General features: G+C 37.4%; 1 protein-coding gene across 1 annotated transcript in view; it reads right to left on the bottom strand.

Annotated features, from left to right (window-relative positions):
• Positions 1-24,266, bottom strand: part of FAF1 (Fas (TNFRSF6) associated factor 1) — a gene marked incomplete at its 5' end in the record, with an annotated part of 66,387 nt that overhangs the window by 28,972 nt on the left and 13,149 nt on the right. Inside the window, one exon of the mRNA XM_009878583.1 lies at positions 3,895-3,981. Within this exon, the coding sequence (XP_009876885.1) occupies positions 3,895-3,981 (87 nt within the window). The remainder of the gene's footprint in view (positions 1-3,894; positions 3,982-24,266) is intronic.

A 24,266-nucleotide genomic window follows, 5' to 3' on the forward strand; every position in this document is an offset into this window, starting at 1 on the left:
CAATCCCTGCAAAAAATCTGGAGATCAGCCAAAAAGGGTCATAAACGGTTCGACTTTATACCAGAACACTATTTATCGGCACTCGTAATTTCTGTCTGTGTAGAAAGACTGTGCTTAGGACTTAGCAATGAAATAACTACATGTAACAGCAGTGCTAATAAGATCTTACGTATGAGAATTTTGATTATAACCTAGAAGCCTCTATTAAATTCAGCTAAGGAACACCAACCTGCTACAATCTGCTACAGCTGTCATAGGTGGTCAAGGTCAACAAGAACCTCAACACGTTGGTGCCTACGCAAGTGTTGCATCCAAAATGTGACTCTTCAGCAGCACAGCCAAGGAACTTGTCGGTACAGACCAGCTTCTGCCTAAACTGATATCCAGTGGCTAATCTAGACAATGAATAAGTACTTTGCTTGTCTACAAAAGAAGATACAAGGTCTTGGCCAAACGTACTGTTGGGGGAAACAAAGGGGTAGGTGGAAGGACGGACGCCGAGCTCCTCCGCACCGGATCTGCGTGCGAGGGCATAGTTACAACTTGGGCACTTCACCTTCTGTCTTTATCTCTTTCCCCTTTCCCCTCCTGCAAATCTCATCCTAAAACTTTTCCATCTTTTTAATGCAGAAATATAGTCCACTTTAATGAGCTCACTGTTGTTACTTACGAAGAAGCAGGCATTTCTCATCGTTACGCTAAAATTACTTAAAAGAATGAAACCATTAAGAAAAAAGTTCTAACTTCAACACTGAGAACAAAAGCAGCACAAAAGCAACCTCTCTCCTCCTTCTCATGTTGGGTGTTGCTGTTCTATGCTACCAAAAATCAAGAGAAACATCACAGATAAAAACTCATCGTACTGGAAAAAAAATCAAAAATCAGTGACCTCACAGGGGAAAGAAGTTTTACCCCAAACATACATGTGTAAAGTCAATATCCAAAAAGTCATTTGTTCTTGTATAACTAAACCCACCATGCTCCCGTCTAAAACAGCACCTATGACTGATCTCAGATTTATTTTAACGCACACATGTTTGAAGGTTGCCCTTTCATCTTGGCAATAGCAGTAATTACCAGTGGAAGTTTAGAAGTTCAATATAGTAAAGAGAAATGGAATATGTTTCAGAAATTTTAGTAAATTATTCTGGCTCAGTTCTCATTTTATGAGTTCAGTAATGTTAAGATTGTTACAAAATTCAAAATAAAAATTGAGACCGAACACTGAATCTATTTAAAACAAATTATAATTATTTTTTTATTTTTCTAGACTACTTTTCAATACTTCATTGTTGACGATACATACATAAACATAAACTAAGCCTTTAATAAAATTAAAGTTTTACTTAAATAACCTGGTTTAAAAAAAATTATTTAAAACTCATACATTTACTTCATTTGAACTTTAACGAGCAGAACAGACACAGTTCGTGGCACTGAAATTATCAGGTCACAATAAAGCTAAAAATGCGTCCTTGTCGAATGTCGGAATGAGACTTCCACAGCCTATGTACTCCTCACTTCCCACAATCAAACTGTCCCAGCAGGAAAACATTCTCCTGCATGTGGAGGTTTTGATACCCATTTCCCTGGTGAAAGCGTGCAAAAGGAGCTGAAAGAGTTATTGACAATTCCTACAGTATCCCTTATTCCATTAGACAGCACAAGTGGAGAACATCTCTCAACTCTGAAGGGAGAGGAAGCAACAATGTTTTAAATGACTATTGACTCCACCAAATTTCCTGATAATGTCAGAAGACTGGAGTCTGTCAGGTTCATAAGAGACTCAAGATGATACAGGAATCCAATTATGCGAAGCCTATTTAGTTGTCCTGTTTGCTAAGGCAAAGGTTAACGAGAACTGCACTGAAAAACCTCCCGTGGTATTACAAAGTATTTCTTATGCTGCATAACATGTAAATGAAAAAGTATTTTAATCGAGTCTTTCTTTAACTCTTTAATTGCAATGGAGTGCTATACAACACCACAAATTAAAAACTCATGACAGGAAAAGCAATTTAAAAAATTTGCCGCCCAACTGAAGACATCAGGACTAATTACTAAATATTTCTAATTTGCAAAGGAAAAAATGCTCAGATTACAGAACCACAGACAGTCATTACTAACATTAAATCTTTATAAATAGTAAGCTACGGCCTCTAATTTTAGACAGAAATTAATTATATTTTTGTTGGTAACACATTCAAATCTGTTTACACAGCTGACAAGCCTCAGCTGCACCAGACTCGAGCAGTGAGCTTTGAGGACTCTGCTGCTTTGGAGCAGATGACTCAACATTCACCAATTTCATTAGAGATGAAAAGGGAAAAAATTCACCTGCAACAATGTCACTTGTAAAAACAGACTTAAAACAGATTTATGAGATTTTACATATGTGAGGCATCCTATTCAAAAGAAAGGAGGGGAAAAAATATGGTAAAACCTAACAGCTGTGGGAAAACGGATTAGAAGTGTTGAGTTTCCAATTCTTTTTTGGGCTAATGTAAACTAATAAAACGTTAAAATGGATCCACATTTCAAAGACTGTAATTACCGCATGACACCGTGCTGTTATTTCAGATCTTACATCTATCATCTCAGATACGCTCCTGAATACATGGACATAGATTTACCCACCTCTCTCAAACGCAACTACTGTTTCTGCAAACACTACCACAGACGTGTTTTACGAGTATATTAGAAATTCAGACAGTCAGGGTAGCATTATTTTTTTTTTGATTGGCATAAATCCTTTACCCAGAGCAAAAAAATCAGCAGTCCTGTCACACAAACAGTAATTCTCCCTTTATAAGAAGAAAGTTGAAGCGGACAGGAACATAATGCATTGAATACAATGGCAATACGTAGACAAAACAAATCCCAACTCCATTTTCACTCTGTAGAATGCTCAGGTTCAACCCCTAGTATAAATGAATGCTTTTATAGAAATAGAAATAACTAATTTTTCTACATTTTTCTCAGGCCACAAAATCTACCTATAACATAAGTACAGAATTATTTCAGCCTTTTAAGTATTTTTTTTAAGTCGTTTTGTTTGTTCTGCTTTTTTAAATAAATGCAGACATCACTAGCTGACACTAGGAACATACTACCACAAGAAAATTATCTGAGTAGAACTGAAAGACATACTGTAAAACACACTGTAGGGCCAACCATGGAAGAAAGTAAGTCTAATATTTAATAGAATTCTGCAGTCCTACAATTTCAGGAATTTGTAGGCAATTCACAGAGGATTGTGTCACCACAGGTTCATATTTATCTCGACTAAGACTTCCCTCCATTTCTATATAATGGTAATTTTAAAACCTGCAACGTACATTTGGAAATTAAATACGTGCTGTACTATATATATTTACTATTTAGAAATATCATCTTGCAGATGTCCATAGAATTCTTACCGATCCAACAAGAACCAAAGTAGATACTTGAAAAGCAAGTGAAGCTCTGCACCGATTTCAACAGGAACATCTCCTGATTCAAACCAGACTCAGACTGAAACGTTCTGGCGCGTTAACGCACGCTACCGAGCCCAACGGCTCGTGTGCGTTCAGAATACGTGAGAAAAAAAGCAGAACTTTTTTCTTGAAGTTCAATCACCGCAGCAGACTTCTTCAACTTCCAAAATGTTGTGCAGCTTTGCTTCATGTCTCCTTCTTGTCTAAAATAGGCACTGAATTTGACACACATGAAGAATTTCCACACGCTTCAGTAATCCAATGCTTTAGTATTTATATCTTGCACGATAAAGCTCTGAAGGATGTGTATGGTTAAGTGCATATGAGACGGTAAAAGATACTGGGTGGTTCCAATCAAAAACCCAAGTCAAATCAACTATTTCTAGGAAGAAATGAAATGAGAACCAAAGGTACTTACCGAGTCATCTGTGGCAGAAGGAGGCCAGCCTTCCCATAACTGGTGACGGACAGGGATACTAGTTAGGTCATACACGTTTCGCTTTACCTGGTAAAAGAAGAAAAATTAAAAAAAAAAAAATCAGGACTCACTCTAACAAAAGCAATACAGGCAAATTACATTATTTTCATCATAATTCCAAGCTTCTTATTTCTATTTTTTTCTAATTATTGTAAGTTTCTCCAGCACTCCAAGACTGAGGTCTGTTCCACAGGTTTACACACCGTACTGCCAAAAGCAATTGAACAAACTATGGAAAAGAAAAAAATTAAAATCCATATCTTATAATCCATAGTGATTTGTTATTATTTCAGCATCACAAACGTGTAAAACTATTCATAATACAAATTCTCATGGTCAAAACTGTTACAAAGTAATGAAAAAACTGAAGGGAGATAGAAAGCAATAACAAAAAATTACATTAGAAATGTATTGTTTCACCTGAAAATTTTAGGGTCATGTTACATCCAATGTAATAAGAATTACATCTAGTTTTGCGTAAGTTTCTTCAATGGGATCCAAAAAAAGTATAATAAACATGAAAATATTAATTAGGAAGCACGTTTCCAGTGAAGACAACATATCTCAAACATTTATTAACAAAATGCAAATAAACTAACTTTTACATCAACTCTTTTCTCATGCTATTAACATAGAAGTTGCTACCACTAATCACCTCACACAATTGCTGTCAGGACAAAGGGAGGGGGAGAAAAGAAAGAGTTTAAAATTTTGAATATAGGAAGAATACTGCAAAATACGACCGTTACAAAACGGCTGCAACACAAACATTGACAAAGAGAGTGGCACGCTTCGTCAGAGGTGTTAAGCAATTATTTACATCACAAAAAAGGTATCTACTTTCATACTTGAGATGGAGAGCAATATCTCAGATTCTGAGTAGTATCTTACACCTGAATGTAAAGATTGCACAACCAGCCAGCACAGGTAAATATTGCTGGGCTGGACCAGAACTGTCAACACTAAAATGGTCACGGTGACCAGTGCTGGACTTTGGTTTGTCTTCCATAAAATCACCACATGGGAATAAAGGTCCTCCTATAGCTTCACAGGTCTGTTTTAGTTTCCAAGTGCAGATCTCAACAACCTACACTATAAGCAGAAAAACATTCTCAGATACATAAACAGAAGGTTTGGCACATTTTACTACTGTTTTACATGCCCGTTGGCTGGACAGAATATCTGATGGAAGTCAAAAGTTCTGCTCGGAGAGGGCTGCAGAGTCTAACGCTGACAGACACAAGAACCAAGCATTTGACACAAGAACCAAGCGTTCGACACAAGAACCAAGCGTTTGACACATTAAACCAAAAGAGATCAAGGCAGATGGATAAGATTCAACTTAAAGCAAATGTCAAGACTACTCCAAAAACTGTCCTCTGATGCCTTCTTTAGCTTTTAATTTGTGCCCTTGTCAACTGGAAAAAACCCCCAATAATTAACTGTACTCTAATTTCTGCTATGAGTATTACTAAAAAATCTGTGACCTGAAAAAAGTTATATATAGCTGTTAGCAGAAAACATCTCTGAAACACCTTGCAGTCTAGCACACTTAGCCTCAGTTAAAAACTTCCTCTGAACATGATGGTTAAAAAAAGATAAAAATCAAGAAGAAAGCTGAAATTTGTCAAAGTGAGAAATACGAACATAATCCCTCTATCTAAAATATTCAAGAAATTAATGAAAGATTATTCTAAACTACTATTCTTAGGGAGATAATGCAATGAAACAAAGTGACTCAGACATTTTACATAATCTGACACTATCTATTAATCAGTTCTTGCTATAACTTCTTCACTAACATGTTTGAACATATATGCAATGTACACATATCCCCTTACAATTCAACATGTCTCTTTAGTACAGAATGTATATGTAGCATCTGGCAGTGGATATTTATCTACAGATATGCTTGCCTAATGAAATAGCACCAGAACTCTTTCTCAGGATCTTCTTTGGAGAGAAATGCTGCATGGGCCCTCTATTTCAATTTTTGCACACAGTTCAAGCACGTCAGAAGTCTTCGCAGGGAGACTGAACTGGTAACTATGTTTCAATTAAAAAATTTTACAACTATATTTTAATTTAAGAAAATAAGAACACTATTTTACGTTAGGCATAGAATAGCGAACTATTTGTTAGCAACTAAAGAGGACTTCATATTAGCACGCTCTCATATTTAGGCACACTATCACACTTCAAAAAAAATACAAATATATCTCAATTATTAAAAACTTTAAATTCATTTCAGATACACATAGATATGGTATATTCTTCTATATATGCGCATATGTGCACACGCACCTGTGAAAAACAGAATTATGGAAGGTCAAAGTCTATAGAACTTGGGATATGATCTCATTCCTACTGTTCAAAACAAACAGCCTTTCTTCACGGCTTCTTAACAAGGCGGCAGCCTGCTGGGCAGTATTCGTTTCGCAGTGGTATCAAGGTAAAGAGATGTCATTACTCCGCACTGACCCCACAACAGCCCATCAAAATGTAACAATACTGATCCGCGATCACAAGAATACGGTTCTCGCTATTTCAGTTTTCTTGCGGATAATCTAGCAGTGTGAGATAATTCTTCTCCAATTAGACACCAAAAAGCCTTATTAATATTATTTTCACAATTAAAAAAAACCCCACAAAATTCTAAAATGAACTAGTTTCAAATAACAAGTGAAACTTATTTACAGAAATGTGGGATCAATAGAACTACATAATACTGTTTGCAAAAAGCCCTCAGAAGTAAAAATAAATAACTCAGAAGTCACATTCCTCAAATTCCCTTTTAATTCCAAAGTACAACAGAAAGGCATTATGAAAAAAACAGTATTTCCCTTCTTTCATTAACTCATCTGTAACTGCACTGAATTCAATAACATTCCTCTGCTATTCTAAGCTTGAAAGGCATGCGCGGGGTAAAGTGTTATGTTGGTATAAAGCACAATGCCAGACTGATGTGCTGGACAAAAGTGATCAAAGTTGAAGCAATTTTAGCCAACGCACAAGTATTCTGCTGCATTATTCTACCAGAATGACATCTGTTGAGCAACTCGTCGCAGAATAAACGAGTTGTTATAGACGGGCTTGGTCGGGTAGAGGACCATGTAAGACTTATTAGAGTAATGTTTGATTAAACAAACTGCTTGAGTTAAGATCATAACTGGATTTGGAGTTCGTGCCAAAGCAGCCCTCTTTCAAACAACAAGCCACAATCAATTATTCAAGATAAAATAAGCTTGCTTTTAAATAACTATTTAATTTTTGGCGTGTTTGATAATTAGAACAGTATTAATAGAGCAGACTGCAAAAGTTTTAAAGACTAGGAATATTGACCAAGCGAAAACAGAAAGCCACATTTCTTCGTTAACTGACTTAATTGCAGTTTAAAGTTAAAAATTCTGCAAGGAGAAAAAAATTGTAAAGCTTCCTACAAAGCAGAATGAGAAACTGCTTCTTCACCAGGCCAGCAAAGTAAAAACCTACGGCTACACTCTTCACGCAACTGAAAAAAGTTAGCACGGTGAATGGACCAAGTCTCTGTTAAAGTTTTTATATATAAATTCACATGGTATGGATAGGACAACCGAAAATCTGTATTAATTTGTGTAAAGCAAAGTCTGCCTTCTAGTGACACCCACCGAACTACATTTATTGGCAAACTTTTTGGTCCCCCACCTTTGATCGGTTCAAAATACTAATTGCTGGCATTGTCTTTGTGCAGCCCAGAATTTCTTTTCATAACGCTGCGATGCCATGGTGACTGGCACATTACTATGGCAGCCACCCTTCAGATTATAATCTCCAGTATATACGAGATCATTTAAAAACAAATTAAAGGCACGTCTATTTGGTTCCACAACTCAGCTGTGAACAGTATCAATACAACCATTTAAACCAAAAAAAAAAACAAAAAAAAACCCCAAAAAAAACGCAGCTGCAATTTTACTTGGAAAATTCTGTGCAAGTCCTGCAGAATGCCCTGCCTTGCAGCTACACACCGATGCTAGTGGAGCACATGAAGTTTTAGCCTCAGCTTGTTTTCACTGGTGTTAGAAGGGAGTTAAAATATTAAATAACTTGTAATATTTTAAGAAAACCCATGCTGAATTAGTCAACACACTGAGAAAGCTTCCCAGATACAGGCAGTGTCTTACTTTCTTTTCTTTCACTGCTCTTTTTAAAAAGATGTTGCTTTGATAGGAAGGTTAAATACAAAAGATACACTTTGGAGATATGAAGTTAATCCAACATTCAAAACTCTTCCACATCTGCATTAGTAAGGAAAAAACGAACTAAAATGTATTACAGGGCAAATAGTCTGTACCAGGTAACACGATGATGACAATCCTCTGGTAGTTTCACTTGCCAGGAGTAAGCAGCTATTCTCCTACTCTGAATTAGAAAAACCTGAAATCTACTGTCAAAAGAAAAAAGAAAATCTAGCACCTACCGAATTGTTAAAAAAAATTAAATATTATGTGGAATCATCAAAAAAAGCATCATGCCTGAATCTGTATCTTTGAATCACAACAGATCACACCCAAGTTTAACAGTAGTTTCCCTCTGGCTGTTTTCCACTTATGCAGGTACAAAGTTATTTGAAATAATGTAGATAATGAACTTTTGTTAGTCTTATTATTAAATATAATTTATGCAAAGCTGTAAATTGGCTGAGATGCTAAAGCCTGTTCCAGGCACATAGGCAGCATGAAAGACAGTGCAAAAATGAGTGCATGAAAGGCAGACAAAAGGAGCAATAAAGTCAGAGGACTGTGAGGAATGTGGAATGTGAGTTGGGGGATGCGGGGAAATGAGATCAGACGCAGAGAGTGCGAGGTTGCACGGTGCACTGACAGCAACGCGAGGATCTTGACTTTGACAGTGCCATGGGGAAGAAGCCAAGACAAGCAAGCAAAATTTGCAGGGGACAGCAGCAATACAGATGGGGCAGCGTCAGAAACACAAAGTGAGCAAGAGCATTTTGGTGGAGAAAGAGGGAAAGAAGGTGGCAAAAGACTAGTCTTCAAGAGGAGAGAGGGAAGCCTTGAGCACGTCAGACAAAATTCCACCAACAGATAGTAAAGGGCATTGGGAATCTGGCAGTAACGTGTGGGAAGCAGGGACAGAATCTACCAAGTTTCTAACCGTAGAGAAGTGTCAAAGGTGATCAAGTGGTGAATTTGAAAGGATAATGACACTACCAATAGTTATGAACAAGAAGATGGGTCAGACAAAAGGGTAATTCCAGGTAACTACAGACTAACACTACCACCTTCCTGCAGTGAGACATGTTTTACACACAGACGAGCCACTAATGCATCCAACTTGTGGCTTTAGAGTGTATGAGGCAGTGCTCAAACCCAAATAAACCCAGTTTAAACTACCGTGAAAAATGGGTTGTATCATACTGTAGCACTTGATAAATACTGTGCTAGTATCTTCATTAGAAAATTTGTTGAACTCATTATGTAACCATTCAACTTAACTTAGGTCTGGAAAATAATGTGTGATTTTTTACGACATTTTGCTCGTAAAAGTTCAAACAAAGAAGATGAAGCCACAAAAAATACTATGCCAAAGAAAAGCAAACACATATCTAGGGATTAAACTAATACTTGAACATAAATAATCCATACATTTCCAATCTGAGTTTTGGGGCAAGGAAAAACGGGCAACTATTAAGACAGATTAAGTGGCTGAATAAGTAAATGCAAAGTTAATGTATTCTTTTGCTGTTATATATTTTTTTATGGGAAGGACAAAAAGAATCCATAAACAGAAAATAAACTTAACACAGAGATGATTCACCACAGGATTTTGGCAAAAAACATATAACTTAGTAAAATAAGGCACTAGATATGAGGACAGACTCGCCATCGTCACTTCCAGAAAGGCATATGGATTCTTTAGGCCCCAAGTAAGCACTTACAGCCTCAGTCCCCTACTCATCATAGTGAGTGATCAAACAAAATTCAAACCAAAAATGTTAATTCCACTTTACTGATGTAAATTCTTGAGGACTAGAGATTGTCCTAATTACTTATGTGAAACCCTATTGGCAAACTTTAAAAGTCCTAAATTCAAAGAATAAACTGCTTTTATTCTTAAGCTAGTTGGCTATGTTCTGTCTGCCCATTCTACAGCTGAAGAAAGACACTTTCAGAGATACTTCCTACTCACTTTATGGCCTCGTTGAGGAACTCTATTTCTGAGCTAACATTCATTCAGATGATTTAGAAGTTTTTCTTAGCTAGAAGTTACTGGAATTCCATCCAATCACCAGGCGATTTAAAAATTCGTTAACTGTAATGACATTTAAAATTCATTGCATTTTGTAAAGAAGCATTCAGCGGTTTGATTCAGCAATAGAAATAACATTATGTCAAAATTATTGTCAGAGATTTCACAATTATCAATTCTTCATTATCCTCTACTTCATCCATAGGACTTCGTGTTTTAAACTTCTTTGAAATCAACCCTTCTTGGGTACTACTTGACCTTTTTTTAATGAGTCTGTGCCAAGTTAGTATCTTAACACCACAACCTAGAATAAAATGGTTCACTGGGTAATATTAGTATATTTTTGTGGTTAAAACCTGCAAATTTTGAACCAGAAAATAAAAGCAAGGCTTCAACTAAACTTTACTGATTTTTTTGATGTGTGACCTTCTATTCGCCTCACACAATCTACATACAATATATATACACCTACAATATAATTTGCAAAAATGGATGTTCCAAGCAAATGAGATGTCCCCTCAGATATTTAACAAGATATATTTCCAACCTCAGCCTCCTGTCCAGACAAGGTTTGAGTTTTGAGAATTAATCTGAGCTCTCTTCAAGCTACCAGATACTAAATTTTTGCCGCTGCTTTGGGTCTGGCCTTTTCCTGAGCCGTAGCAAGTGGCAAATATTAAGTATATTCATTATATTGTATTATTCACTGTATTCAAATCCTATATATAACTGTTTTACTGTCTTTAAAATGTTGGCTTACTCCTCAGTGCCTCAGTTTTCTGCCAGCATACACGCACATTTGAATTCTGCAGAATAAAGAAGCCTCTTTGCTGATCTCCTTTTTTAAATGTCTAAAATTAGCTATCCTTCTAGAAGAGCGTTATTGCTAAATGCAAGTTACAATCTTCTGAACTTGATGCAGAAGATACTGACTGCTGCTATATGGCCTGCACTGCACAAAGGTTCAGCCAACATTATTATTATCGTTATTCATTGCTTGTAGTGCCTAGGAGACTTAATTGTGATAATCCCCCCTGAACTAAAAACCACAGGACCCTTTGAATTTTTTAATAGAAGGTTAAAAGAAGAAACAAATTCCTATAGAAGATGTGAAAACATACTTTTAAGAAATTGAGGCAAGAGACTTGAGTATTTTAAAAAAAAAACCAGGAAAAAATCATTTTAGCAGCACACAAGCATGAGGCTGAAATAGGGCACGATAGAATTAAGAGTGTGAGCTAGCTGTGACATTAGAGATTGAAAGGAAGATGTGATTAGGGTTTAAAGAGTTCAAACAACAAAGCCTTACTGCCAAAACAATTTTACGAATTTATTTGAAAACACCTTAAAGACTTCTCCTAACAAAATAAAACTCATGATGATACTTGAAGTTTTCTCTTTGTTCTACACATAGGGCACTGACACAGAAAAGAGACATTCTGAAGTCCTAGTTTGTTTTTCCCTTCAGTAGGAATGGACATTTGAGAAAATATCCTTAGTAGTAAGCTAAATGAAGGAGCACTAGCTCAATGGGAACTTTTAGTCGACCTTTCTGCACATTATGAAAGACAAATGGGCAATTGCTACAAAGTCACCTATTGCAAGATCACTGTCCAAAGGCAACTACTCCTTTGACAAAGCACCCAGCCACAAAGCAAAGGGTAAACACAGTTTCTGTTGTTGTCCCCCCAAGGAAGGATATTAATTTACTGTAAAAACCAGAAAAAAACCCACTAAAACAGATTGCTAATGCTAGCAAACCAATTCCAGCTTTTTTATGTCCTAAAATGTTCGTAAAGCGCCCATCAGCGGGTATTTTATTTCCATTAAAAATTAACATTTTAAGACTCCTTTAAAATTAGTGGGGCACACTCTGGAGACCCATACCAACACCAAATCCTGCATCTGGCAGGAAAAGTTAGACCTTCCCTTTAATACAGAAAATGTTACTTTTAGTCTCCACCTTCCAGAAGTTTTCAGAGTGCTTCGCAAAGCACAGTTGGAAAACTGTGAAATCCAGAGAGTTATTTTGAACTCTGCTGCAGCAGTATACAAGGCTGTAACAGAGGCAGACAGAATACAGAATATACAGACTGAATTAAGATATCTCTAGGAAGAAGACAGGAAAGATTAGGAAAACACTGTGAATTAGAAAAGCATCACTATTAAGATCAGTTCTACGATCTCTGGATCTAAAAAATACATATATATATATATATATGAAAACCGCTAGTTGAAACAGTTGAAACAGAAGACTGCACCAGGGTAACAGAGTGCATCTGGGTTAACCTGATGAAAGATCACGAGGAGTCAAGGGACAAGTAATTTCCCATGGACTGCATACTTCGCAAACTTAAAAGATAACGGCAATAAATTATCTCAGTGATTTAATCAGTAATCTGGAGAAAAATACCTTGATGCTTACAGATATCACATCCATATCACACAAGCATCTACTCCTACTACTGTGCAAACGAGTATAATTCTGCAGCTCCTGTCTTTCAATCTGTTCCAATTCCTTTGTCAGGAATTAGCATGTGAATTCCTCAGCAAAAAGTCAGTATTATACTTTCCCGTATCTTATATTAGCTGTGTTGTTTACTTTTTAAGAAACTAGTGCTCTTAATGAGTTATAGCACAGTAAATATTTTGGATATAATCACTCATAAGGGTCTTAAAGATTATTTTTAGGTTAGAATTGTCATGCAAAGTGAAAGACGGCAGATGCGATTCTTACAGCGGAAAATAGATCTGTTACGTTTTCATGGCTGTCATGTCTTGAACAAAAGAAAAATTTAGACAAATCTATTTGAAGACAAATATCCTTGTCTTCATTTCAAAAGAAACTAGTTTGTAACAGCCTAAGCATGATAAATACATGTATCAGTCTTTCCTCACTCCCCTACTTGTGCATTTCTATGGGTCTCAAAAATAATGTCACACCACTAAATGCTAAAATAGATGGTCATTTGGGGAACTAAGGAGGAGGTGAATGGAAATTAGATTTCCCATCTTACTGCATATTAAAGAGCAGCATTTGTGTTCATATTTATAAAAGGAAACAAAAAACCCACTTTTCCTTCTTCCACATTTCTTTTCACTTTGGTCCGATGAGAGACTAAAACCTACTGCCCACTCCACGTCTCGCGTTATGATATGAAGACATATGTTCCTTAACACATTTCATTGACAGACAGTACCGTCCTCCCTTCCTACCCAAACATGCTTCAGAATAAAAAGCGATTGTTTCGAACTCTCTGAAAACGCATAAAACACACGTTCTTCAGAGACAATCCTTATTTTAAGTGATAAGCCTACCAATTTCAGTTTAAGAAATGGAACATTACAAAATCAGCATTGTCATGTGGTTTTTTCACCTGTCTTTAGATGATTGATAAAACACTCTCTCATAAAAGAGCATATTTTATTGCTACTACAGACAACACTGTCTACTCTTTTTTTTAAATGGTCAGTATTAGAAAATACTTGCAAATTTAGACATTATGCAAAAAAGTAGTTCAATCTATGAAACTTGTGAAGCAAAATACCACAACTGTGCAGAGAATTGTGCAGTACTTGCACACAGAAAAATCCTTTAATACTCCTCTACCTTTTTCTTCCCACCACTTTTAGACTTAAAGATCACAGCAAAAGCCTGCTGCTTAGAGAAGAGGGACGCGCAGGCTCTCTCTGCAGCCCTTTCATTCCCCGTGGCAGCCAACAAGATGCATCTGAAAGGAAGATGCGCCACAGATCCGAAGAGTCTTGTGCATTATACGAATTTCACCAACACCCTACTGTTGCAACAACAAGGCAACGCTGCCAGTGTGACTTGCACCCAGTGCAGCTTGCAATCCCACTTGTAGCCCAAAGCAAGAATTACATATGAAGTGCATTTTCTCTAAAGACTCACTGGTATCTTCACCAACACAAAAGAGAATTTGGGTTACCCAGAAGCCCACCAATAACTCAGCTGTTGGCTTCTTTGGTCCACCTCGGTTGTTGGTATCAGACAGTTGGCAGAGTCTTACATGTGTGAACTCAGTGTGAATTCAACACTGACGTAAACTGTGATACCTTTCTCAGTCACTGCAAGTATGACTTCATAAATTATTTTACGTGGTTGAGTTTGACTAGATAGTCTGTTAATGCTATTTTGATTTCAAGTTAAAATAAATTAAAAAACGGGGTTTACCGAGATGTTGGGTCAATTTTACCAACAAAAACATTTTCTGGTATTTCTTCCATTGCATTTTTTTGTCTACCAAGTCACCACTTCTTTTGGGCTTTTTCTTTACATCAACAATATTCAGAACTAATATCAAATTTGTTGCTGAAGGAAAGGCTGTTTATTTCACAATGGAAAAGAAAATTATGCAGACAATCTGGACTGTGTACTTCAAGAATGTCAACACACCACAATTACAAATATCGTTACTAATATTGCTACATTTAAAGTATATGCATGTAAGGCGCCTGATTACACTATTAACAAGCAGCTTTCCTGTATACATATACATCTGAAAATAGAGAATTCAGTCTATTTAACAAATCACTAACAAAGCTATTCCTTAGCTCATCCCTGCCATAACCTGCTCTATTCAGAAACATATGGGAAAAGACATTAAATAACCAGTGAAAACCATGGACTTCTGGTATTAGTGCTACACATTGCATACCCCTATTCATTATTCCACCTCCCTTGTTTAATCTATCATTAAGAATCAGTGACCCTACACTAAATTTAAAGCAGATCCTTCCTTCCTCCCATGCCTAAATTCACATACTTTTCTAGCTGGGGATGCCCTCGAGTATTAGCCACTCTACAGGGTTTCTCTAATCTCAGCTCTGAACTATGTTGTGCTATAGAAGCAAGAAATTGCTGGTTTACATCTTTAACTATGGAATCTTCCACCCAAAAAAACCCTCATTTACTTAATAAGACAGAGAAAAATCTTTCATTTAGAACATACTTAACACATACCAAAAAAATACGTATTTTCCTCTATATGATATAGAATAAAAGTTACAAAAGCATATTATTTTAAAGCACTACTTCCCCATACTTATGTCCCAAGCATAATTTCATTGGAAAGAATTTTAAAGCTTTCACAAGTTTATTGTCTCATCTTACAAGAGCTAGATCTTTATTTGCAGTCAAAGTCAATAGGAAATATGCTTCTAGCAAACAAAAAATATAAATCAAGAAAACAAGATCATGACAAAAAACCCAGATGTTAGATTACTTTTGTTTTTTAACATAGGAACTAAATATATATTAAAAGATATGAAGACCTCTACCTCTTTCATTTCTTTTTATTGACACAGATTACACTTTAACAGTAGTGGCAGTACAGGTGAAAATATATTAAAAGGTTTCTGAACAAGGGACAAGAATCATTATCGTTAACATCTGTATGTATTTGTCAACTATAACCCTGTCTCCCTCTTCCATGATAAGGTGAAAATTGATCTTCATCGGGATTTTAAAAAGTTAAAGACAGTAGGACCGTGAGTGAAGCAGAGATGAAATTCTGTGGAGTTAACAACATGAATTCGGCAAAGGTGCAATCCAAACATAGTTTTTATATTTACCAAAAGAAGTAATACAGTTTTGGTTTGGTTTCACGAATAATACTATTTTTAGCATATTTAAATATCTTTCCTCAAAATATAGAACAGACTTGAAGAGCTGCAACGTGATGAAAAACTCCAATTTGCATTCTGGCTCTTATTTCTTTAATTTCTTTAAGTCTTTGGAGAAAGAACTCAGCATCTGAACTAGTAATAGGTGTATATGAGTCATGTATTTTTAGGATACGCAAAGGTGATGGAGAAAGCAAATTAGTAAGGTTCAGGTTGTCAAAATCACATTTTTCTAGGTGCAGGCTATAAGGGGATATTTCCAACTCCTGTTCCCTATGAGAAGTTACCAGATAACAGAAAAATATTAGAAACGGTTCAAACAAACATACTCAACACTGAAAAATATGAAGTCTGACTTTTATGTAGGTGCAGATGCAGGAAGATGAAGGAAACATTACCAGAGAATGAGAAAAAAACAGTAAATGTGAACTCTATAAAACTGGTACAGAGAACAATTTGGAGATTTAGATGGTCTGGACGCCTCTCCAGTGAGGAAGTTTTCTTTATAAGCAGCAACGTTTTTGTGAAGGGAAAAAAAAAAAAAAAGTCTTGCTGAACCTAACCTTTTTATGTGAAGCCAAAAGTTGCTTCACATGCTTGAACTGCATTTACGATAGAAAAACTGACAAACAGTCACAGAAGCTGTCTAGAAAAGGAAATTTTTCATAAGGGGAAGTCTTATGAGAAAAGGTCATGACTTCATTTTAAGTTTTTCAAGACAGGGGATTGTGCCCATTCATTCTGCTAATTTCCAAGTTATTCAATTGAAACTGCTACCAGGAAGCACGTTTTGACTGTGAAGATAACTTACAAACTTCTCGGGACCTGTGTGATAAAGCAACAACTGGCCAAAACCTAAAAAATGCTAAGGCAGAATTTTCAGAAAGCTAACTTAGCATTCACAAAAATATACATGGTAAGGCCAATTCTGCCAAACGTAGTTGAGGTGTTCTTCCTGAACTGCACTGGCCCCCAGGATTGGGATAGTTAAATTAAAAACACAGTAGTCCCCAATATAAAAAAAAGTCTAATTTCCCTCCAAAATTGCAAAATTTTAGAAGAAAACTAGATTATCTCGTTCTACTAAGAGGAGGGCACAATTGTGTCTCTCCCAATGCAAAAAGAATTTATTCACTCGGTCGTCAACGGTCACCACCTTAGAGAACTGTTTAGTTTGAGTAACTCAGAAACCACACGCTGCTGAAATCGCAAAGCACTTTCACAAAGGCAGGGATCAATATTTCCTGAATATACAGCTAAGTGTAATTGCACTAGTGTTTGACCAAAAACACTGCAAGGAGTTACCTCTTCTCTAGATTCTAGTCTTTACAAAGCTTGCGACTCATATGCTGCAGAACGATAATCACCACTCCAAAAGAGCTAATACAAAGCTGTTCTGACAATCTGCACTCTTCTACTGTGTCATATCACTGAAACAAAAATGTTTGACTAAATTATTTAAACATGCATGTTATTTCCTCTGAGTTTTTCAGTCTTAGTTTGATGTGCAACTCTATAACTATTAAATAAGTAATGAATACTACTCCTCTTAATGAAAAAAAATACTTAAATTGCAAGTTTTTCAAAATTCAGGTGCTAATTTTTAAAAAAATTCCTCCAGTGTTGCACAGTTGAGTCCCCATCAGAATTATTTTTTCTCTAAAAGAAAACTAGAAACTGTGTATTACAAAACAATATGCACAGCTAACAAACGTTAAGATCAGAAAAGATCTATTCAGCTCAAATTAACACATTTCTATAAATCAAAGCAAAATTTATCCTCACTTTCATTCCTGTTACAGAATTATCACCTCAGTATCCAATAAGAAGATCTAATGAGGTATTTCAGTATCCTCCAAAGAAATATTTTCAGCTCTGTTTTTCTTTTAAGTGCTTGAAAGGAAAAGAGAAATGAATTGCTCCTGCGCAGTCTTTTTTATTATTCTGTCATAACAAAAAGACAGTTACACTGAGTCTTTATTTTTCACCAACTTCAAAATATTTTTTCCTTTCTCACTGCAACAATGGCAAAGGAAACCTCTGACCAGAAAGGACAGGTTTTTAACAGCAACAGAGTTCTGCTTGAGAAGTAACCTTCCTTGTTTCTACTCATGGATAATGGGCTGAAATGACAAAGTCTTACTGGGTAGCTAAGAGCTTTGCACTCCAAAATCCAGGAAAAAATCCAATATCCCTTGGGAAGGAGTTTCCATGAGGGACAAGAATCCAGACTTCTACCAAAAACCAGGTCATTCAGCTCTATCTTGTTGAGTTTCCTGGACTACTTTTATCTGTTACTACAAACATCCACTACTGGAGAGAAACAAGCATCCTCTAATTCTGAAAGCCTCCACATACCTAATGGGTGCTGTGGATTTGAGATGGGGACAACAAATTTGCTACAGTCCGGGAAGAACAAGCCTGAAGTTGGAAGACCAGACCAGGAGATTTTGCTGGTCATTCACCTACAGAGAGAGTACGCCCTGGATCTAAAATTGTTCCAAACAGGACAGTGAAATCATAATCACCTCTTTCATAATCTATGTGAGAATACTTAGAAGAAAATTAATTAGAGGCACATCTAACAGATCAAGAATGTATATAACAGGCAGGCTAAAGAGATGTAAGGTCTGGAATAGATTCATTAGCACTTTTTTTGTTGTTTCTGGAACTAAAAGATCAGCCTTGAGTAACCACGGCTTGGAAAGTTTTGAGGCTACCCTCCAGTAGGCTACCCACCAGTTCAGTACCACCAAAACTCTCCACATGAATGCAAAAATAAAGGTATTTAGACACCCTATTTTAAAGATAAGTGTTCTCGTATTCAGTTTAGCTATTTGGAATAGTTTGTGTAAAATCCTCTTCCCTTGAAATAAGAGACCGTTATTAAAAGCCCAATGGATTAGAAGATCCAGAAAAGGCTTGCCTGCAGACATCTTGTGAAAACAAATTCCTGAAAAGCAGCAAGTAAAAAAATTGCAGGGATGGTGGGAGGCCAACAAAAAGCTCAGAGCTGCTGGTAAAGGTGTCACAGAGACAGGCAATTCAAATTGTAATTCCAGACAAGAAAAAACATGTGTAATCTGTCACTAGATCAGACAGGCAGATCAGACTAAATCACTGCTTTCTGAAAACCTTCAAAACTGTTTCAGAAGCAGAGCTCGAGATATCAGCTATTGAATATAGGTCCCTCTATGGTCGTTGTGCCAATGGTGATACCCTGAGGACTCTACCAGAAAGTCCTTCAAAGGCACCTGCAGTTCATTCTGCTGTGTATCTCTGACCCTGCTGCAGACTCTGAAAGCATGGAATCAATCTATACTTCAAGAGATATTCTCAGTTGCTTACCGAAATTCGAAAGATCATTTGCATAACTAACAAAAAAAAAAATCCTGTTCCTAGACTTTTGTATACAGATAATGTCAGAAAAACAGTAATCTTCTGTTCATATCACCATCTCCGCAAGAGCAATATTCCAGATCTGGTCCTTGGAAACAGGTCTCTAAAAGATTTGAATCAGGGATACAGATTTTGAGGATATGCTAATGTCATATTATCTTAAAAATACTTACAAACCCACATCAAACATTAGCCTCAAGAAAGATGTAAATTTAACCTGTAAGACAGCTCCAATATCATCCAAATGAACAAACTGAACAGTAGAAATGACAACCTTATGCTTTTGTTCTTCACTGTCTGCCTCTGAATCAGAAGATCTTAAGGCATGTTTAGCATGCAGGGATAGAGAAGGACAGAAAAGCACATTTCAGAATAGAAACTGTGTAAAAATACTTGCAAATTAAACGCCTCCTTTTACTTTCATCAGAGCTTTCCTTTAAAAAAGAATCAATAAAGCTTCACGAGAGTCAACTGTGTGCAGTTGTTCTTCCTGCATCAACACCACTGACAATTAAATTCTGAACCCCAAATCTTTATTGTTTCCTATTAGCTGCTAACCAGAATGAACACTGTGATTTTCTGAGATCCCCAGCTGAGACTTGCTGGAGCAGCAGTTAGAAAAAAAAAATATTCTTGTTTTGACTTGTCTGCTGGGTAAACCTGACATTAAAGCTACGTTGTAGAAAATAAATAACTTATAACCAAGATGTTAATTTTACAGAAACACTTAACTTTAGTGACCACAATTATCACTCCGTGGGGGGAGTAAATAAAAAAGCCATTGACAGGTGTGCCTGGCTCCTGCTTCTGCACCGCTTCTTGGGCTCCCTTTCCGAGCAGAAGCTGCCACTGACCCCAGGGGCTGCCTTCACGGCAGCACACGGGGAGGACGAGGGGAGTAGGATAACCAGGAGTTAAATACAGCTATGAAATGACACTCACTCCCAGCTAGGACCTGAAACAGAAGTCTAAAGGCAACGAGCTTCTGAGAATGGCTCATCTTCTCCTCCTTCCTCTCCCACTGTCAAGTTCTGCCTGTGACACATCTACAAGGGCAGCAGGACAACTCCCAGAGGACACCAGTTTTGCAGGAGCAACATCCTACCCACGCAAGCAGACAGGAACGCAGAACTGCCCCTAAATTTATGATGTTATGATGTCTTCATTTTTTGCAAATTAACCAGAAAAATAAGCTATCTTCAGGTGTGTTTTGGGAATACAGTCAGTTTTAACTTGAATAAACACTGCTTCACATCTCTCGCTCTGTTTCCTAAGATCACAAAACAACTGCTGCAACAACTCCTCCAAAACACCATGAACCTCATGATATGGTAAAGTATTTTCACACTTATTCAATAACAGTGACATTTATCACTAAACTGAACAAAGAACTAAAGAAAAAAATTATCCAAATCATCATTTAAAAATTACTCAAATCATCATGAAGTGGTAGAACACTGATAGCACATCTATCACAAGTGTCAGCAAATTTTATTTATGATGGACACGAACATTAAACTTTGTACTAATTCCATGAAATGCCAAGCAGTCAAAAATAAGAGTACAATTGACTTTTTCCCTTATTGCAACCGCATTACAGTAAGTAAGTCAGCCTCAAACTTCAACACTCACAAATGGGATAACAAAAAATGGAAGGAATTGAGAAAGAAAAGAAGAGCCTCAAGAAAGGTGATGGAATATCTTATCCTTGGCACTGTCTCTAGGCATATAAGAAGCTTATTAGGAGCAGTCAGCATGGCTTTGCCAAGGGGAAGTCATGTGTGACCAACTTGAGAGCCTTTTATGAAGACATAACCAGGTGGATGGATGGTGGCCATGCAGTGGATGTGTCTATCTGGCATCCTCATGGGTAAACTGAGGCAGAGTGGTCTGGATGACCAAGTAGTGAGGTGGGCCACTAACTGGCTGAAGGGAAGAAGTCAGAGAGTTGTAGTCAATGGAGCAGAGTCCAGTTGGCGGCCTGTGTCTAGTGGGGTCCCTCAGGGGTCAGTGCTAAGGCTGGTGCTGTTCAATATATTCATCAATGATCTGGACGAAGGATTAGAGAGCGTTGTCAGCAAGTTTGCTGATGACACAAAACTGGGAGGAGTGGTTGACACACCAGAAGGCTGTGCTGCCATTCAGAGAGTCCTAGACAGACTGGAGGGATGGGCAGGAGAAATCTTACAAAGTTCAACAAGCGCAAGTGTAGAGTTTTGCACTTGGGAAGGAATAACCCCATGTGCCAGTACAGGTTGGGGACTGACCTGCTGGAGAGCAGTGTAGGAGAAAGGGACCTGGGGGTTCTAGTGGACAACAAGACGACCATGAGCCAGCAATGTGCCCTCGTGGCCAAGAAGGCCAATGGCAACCTGGGGTGTATTAGGAGGGGGGTGGCTAGTAGGTCGAGAGAGGTCCTCCTGCCCCTCTGCTCTGCCCTGGTGAGGCCACATCTGGAACATTGTGTCCAGTTCTGGGCCCCTCAGCTCAAGAGAGACAGGGAACTGCTGGAGAGAGTCCAGCGCAGAGCCACAAAAGATGATGGAGTGGAACATTTCCCCTATGAGGAAAGGCTGAAGGAGCTGGGTCTCTTCAGTTTGGAGAAGAGGAGGCTGAGGGGTGACCTCATAAATCTTTATAAATACGTCAAGGGGGAGTGTCGGGAGGACGGAGTCAGGCTCTTTTCGGTGACGTCCAATGACACGACAAGGGGCAACGGGCACAAGCTGGAACATAGAAGGTTCCGCAAAAATATTAGGAAAAACTTTTCAAGTGACAAGAGCCCTGGCACAGGCTGCCAAGGGAGGTTGTGGAGTCTCCTTCTCTGGAGACATTCAAAACCCAACTGGACGCGTTCCTGTGTGACCTACTGTAGGTGATCCTGCTCTGGCAGGGGGGCTGGACTAGATGATCTTTTGAGGTCCCTTCTAGCCCCTAACATTCTGTGATTCTGTGAATGTCTGAGAAGCTGTTTTTTGTATAAGAAACAACCAAAGTCAAAGGACATTGAGAGGAAATAGGCTGGAGTTGCGCCAAGGGAGGTTTAGATTGGATATTAGGAAAAATTTCTTGACTGAAGGATTGGTGAGGCATTGGAACAGGCTGCCCAGGGAAGTGGTGTTCAAAAAACATGTAGATGTAGCACTTCTGGACATGGTTTAGTGGTCATGGTGGTGTTGGGTTGACGGTTGGGCTTGATGATCTCAGAGGTCTTTTCCAATCTTAATGATTCTCTGATTCTATGAATTTTTTTGGCTGAACAAGAAAGTCATCAGGGAAAGAAATCCAGGAGGGGACCCTAAATCGCAGGAAAAACATTATTTTTCTTCCCCGATACAAGGGTAATTTTTTTCACCACATATAATCAGGAGAGCCTGTAAAATGTTCTCAGATCAAATTATTTATTTATACACATGCATATGTCTCGCTCTGGAGGGAAACCTTTATGCTCGTTATCCTAAGATGGCAGGAGCACTGACAGAAGCGCATCCTTACAAGCTTTACAGCATGTTCCACACATGGCACTAAATACTTGGTGTTACTTTATTACTTTTCAACCAGTAAGACTGGTTTTAGTGCAAACTGTCTTTTCTACGTGCTTGCATACTGAAGAAGGGGCTCTTGGGGGAAACCGAAATTTTGCCCTCTACCAGATGCATGTATATGATCAAGTGTTCTGTAAATACAGGGAGTTTGTTATGATTTTTTTTTGTCCTGTATTAACTAATACAGGTTGAAATTATTTTTTTTTATCTCACCAAGGGCTGGCCTTATTTTCACTTCATCTAACTCCTCCTCTGCTTACGTTAAAGTAGAACAAGCTGCCCTTAAGACGAGTTTTTACACAACAGTTCACATCAGTTTAATTAGATCAGGCTAGAAGTACACCTTTATTTTAAAACTCTGCAATGTTTCTGCACAGAGCACTTTATCTTGGGAAACTCTATTAAGGTAGTGTCATATTCTGCAAGTCTTTCAAATAACTACAATGGAGAAACACTCATAAAGGTGACAGAAGCTTTGAAATGGTCTGAGAGTTTGGAGAACAAAATGGCAACCTCAAAAAACACCATTTAACTACTGACCAAACCCAGGCTTTTTCAAGGATACAAATGCCTACCAAACCTTAATAACCAAGTAATAAATCCCTTTGAATCAATACATTTGGAACACTAATTCAAGATGATTATAGAAGCAGGTAACATTAAGAATTAAAATGCAGAGCACATAATATGTAAACATCAAGCACAAAATATTATTAATTGTTATATACTTCTCATGTATTTGCACTACACACATATTTCAAATGCAAATATTAATTTGGAGTCGAAATACCTACTGTATATGCACACACTGAAACAGTTTGCTCAGCTATACTGCATCAATGGTTATTTGACAAGTTATAGCATCACGAGCTGCTCATTCACATATTGAGCTATTCTGTCTGGTTTTTCCCTGTGAAGATGTTAGTAAAACAACTGTTTTACAGATCCATACTAACAGCTCCTCCTCTGAACCACAAGGATACTCAGGTATGCAAATTCAGTGTATAATACACACACCAAAGAGACAGCAAACCCATAAAAACACTTATTTTCTAAATCCTAGGGAAGAATAATTTTGTTTAACTCTGGAAGTTAACAGCAAGAATAACAATTTGGTCGGTAACAAAAATGCCACTTGATATTCATCTAATAAACAGTTAAAATTCAGTCTCCGAAAAGCTAATGTGCAAGCATTGTACTCAGTAATTCCGTTCACACAAGGACAGTTTTCAAGTGTAATTCAATATACTCAGCACTCTGCATTGCAGAAGGAAAAAAGTGTAAAGAACATCATAATTTAAAAGTCTTTGATTTACAGTATGTTCTTCTGCCTTATGAGAAGAAGATAGTATATAGAAAAGTTAAGTCAGATCAACCATCTTGATTTTTTTTAAACAAGAAGCAGTGAAGAAATTCTTGTGTTTTTCAGTAAAAACTGCACAAGACTCAATAAACCAGAAGATAAAGAGCAGG

The sequence above is a fragment of the Apaloderma vittatum genome, unplaced genomic scaffold (assembly GCF_000703405.1).
Source record: "Apaloderma vittatum isolate BGI_N311 unplaced genomic scaffold, ASM70340v1 scaffold18131, whole genome shotgun sequence".
In the NCBI taxonomy this organism is placed as follows: domain Eukaryota; kingdom Metazoa; phylum Chordata; class Aves; order Trogoniformes; family Trogonidae; genus Apaloderma; species Apaloderma vittatum.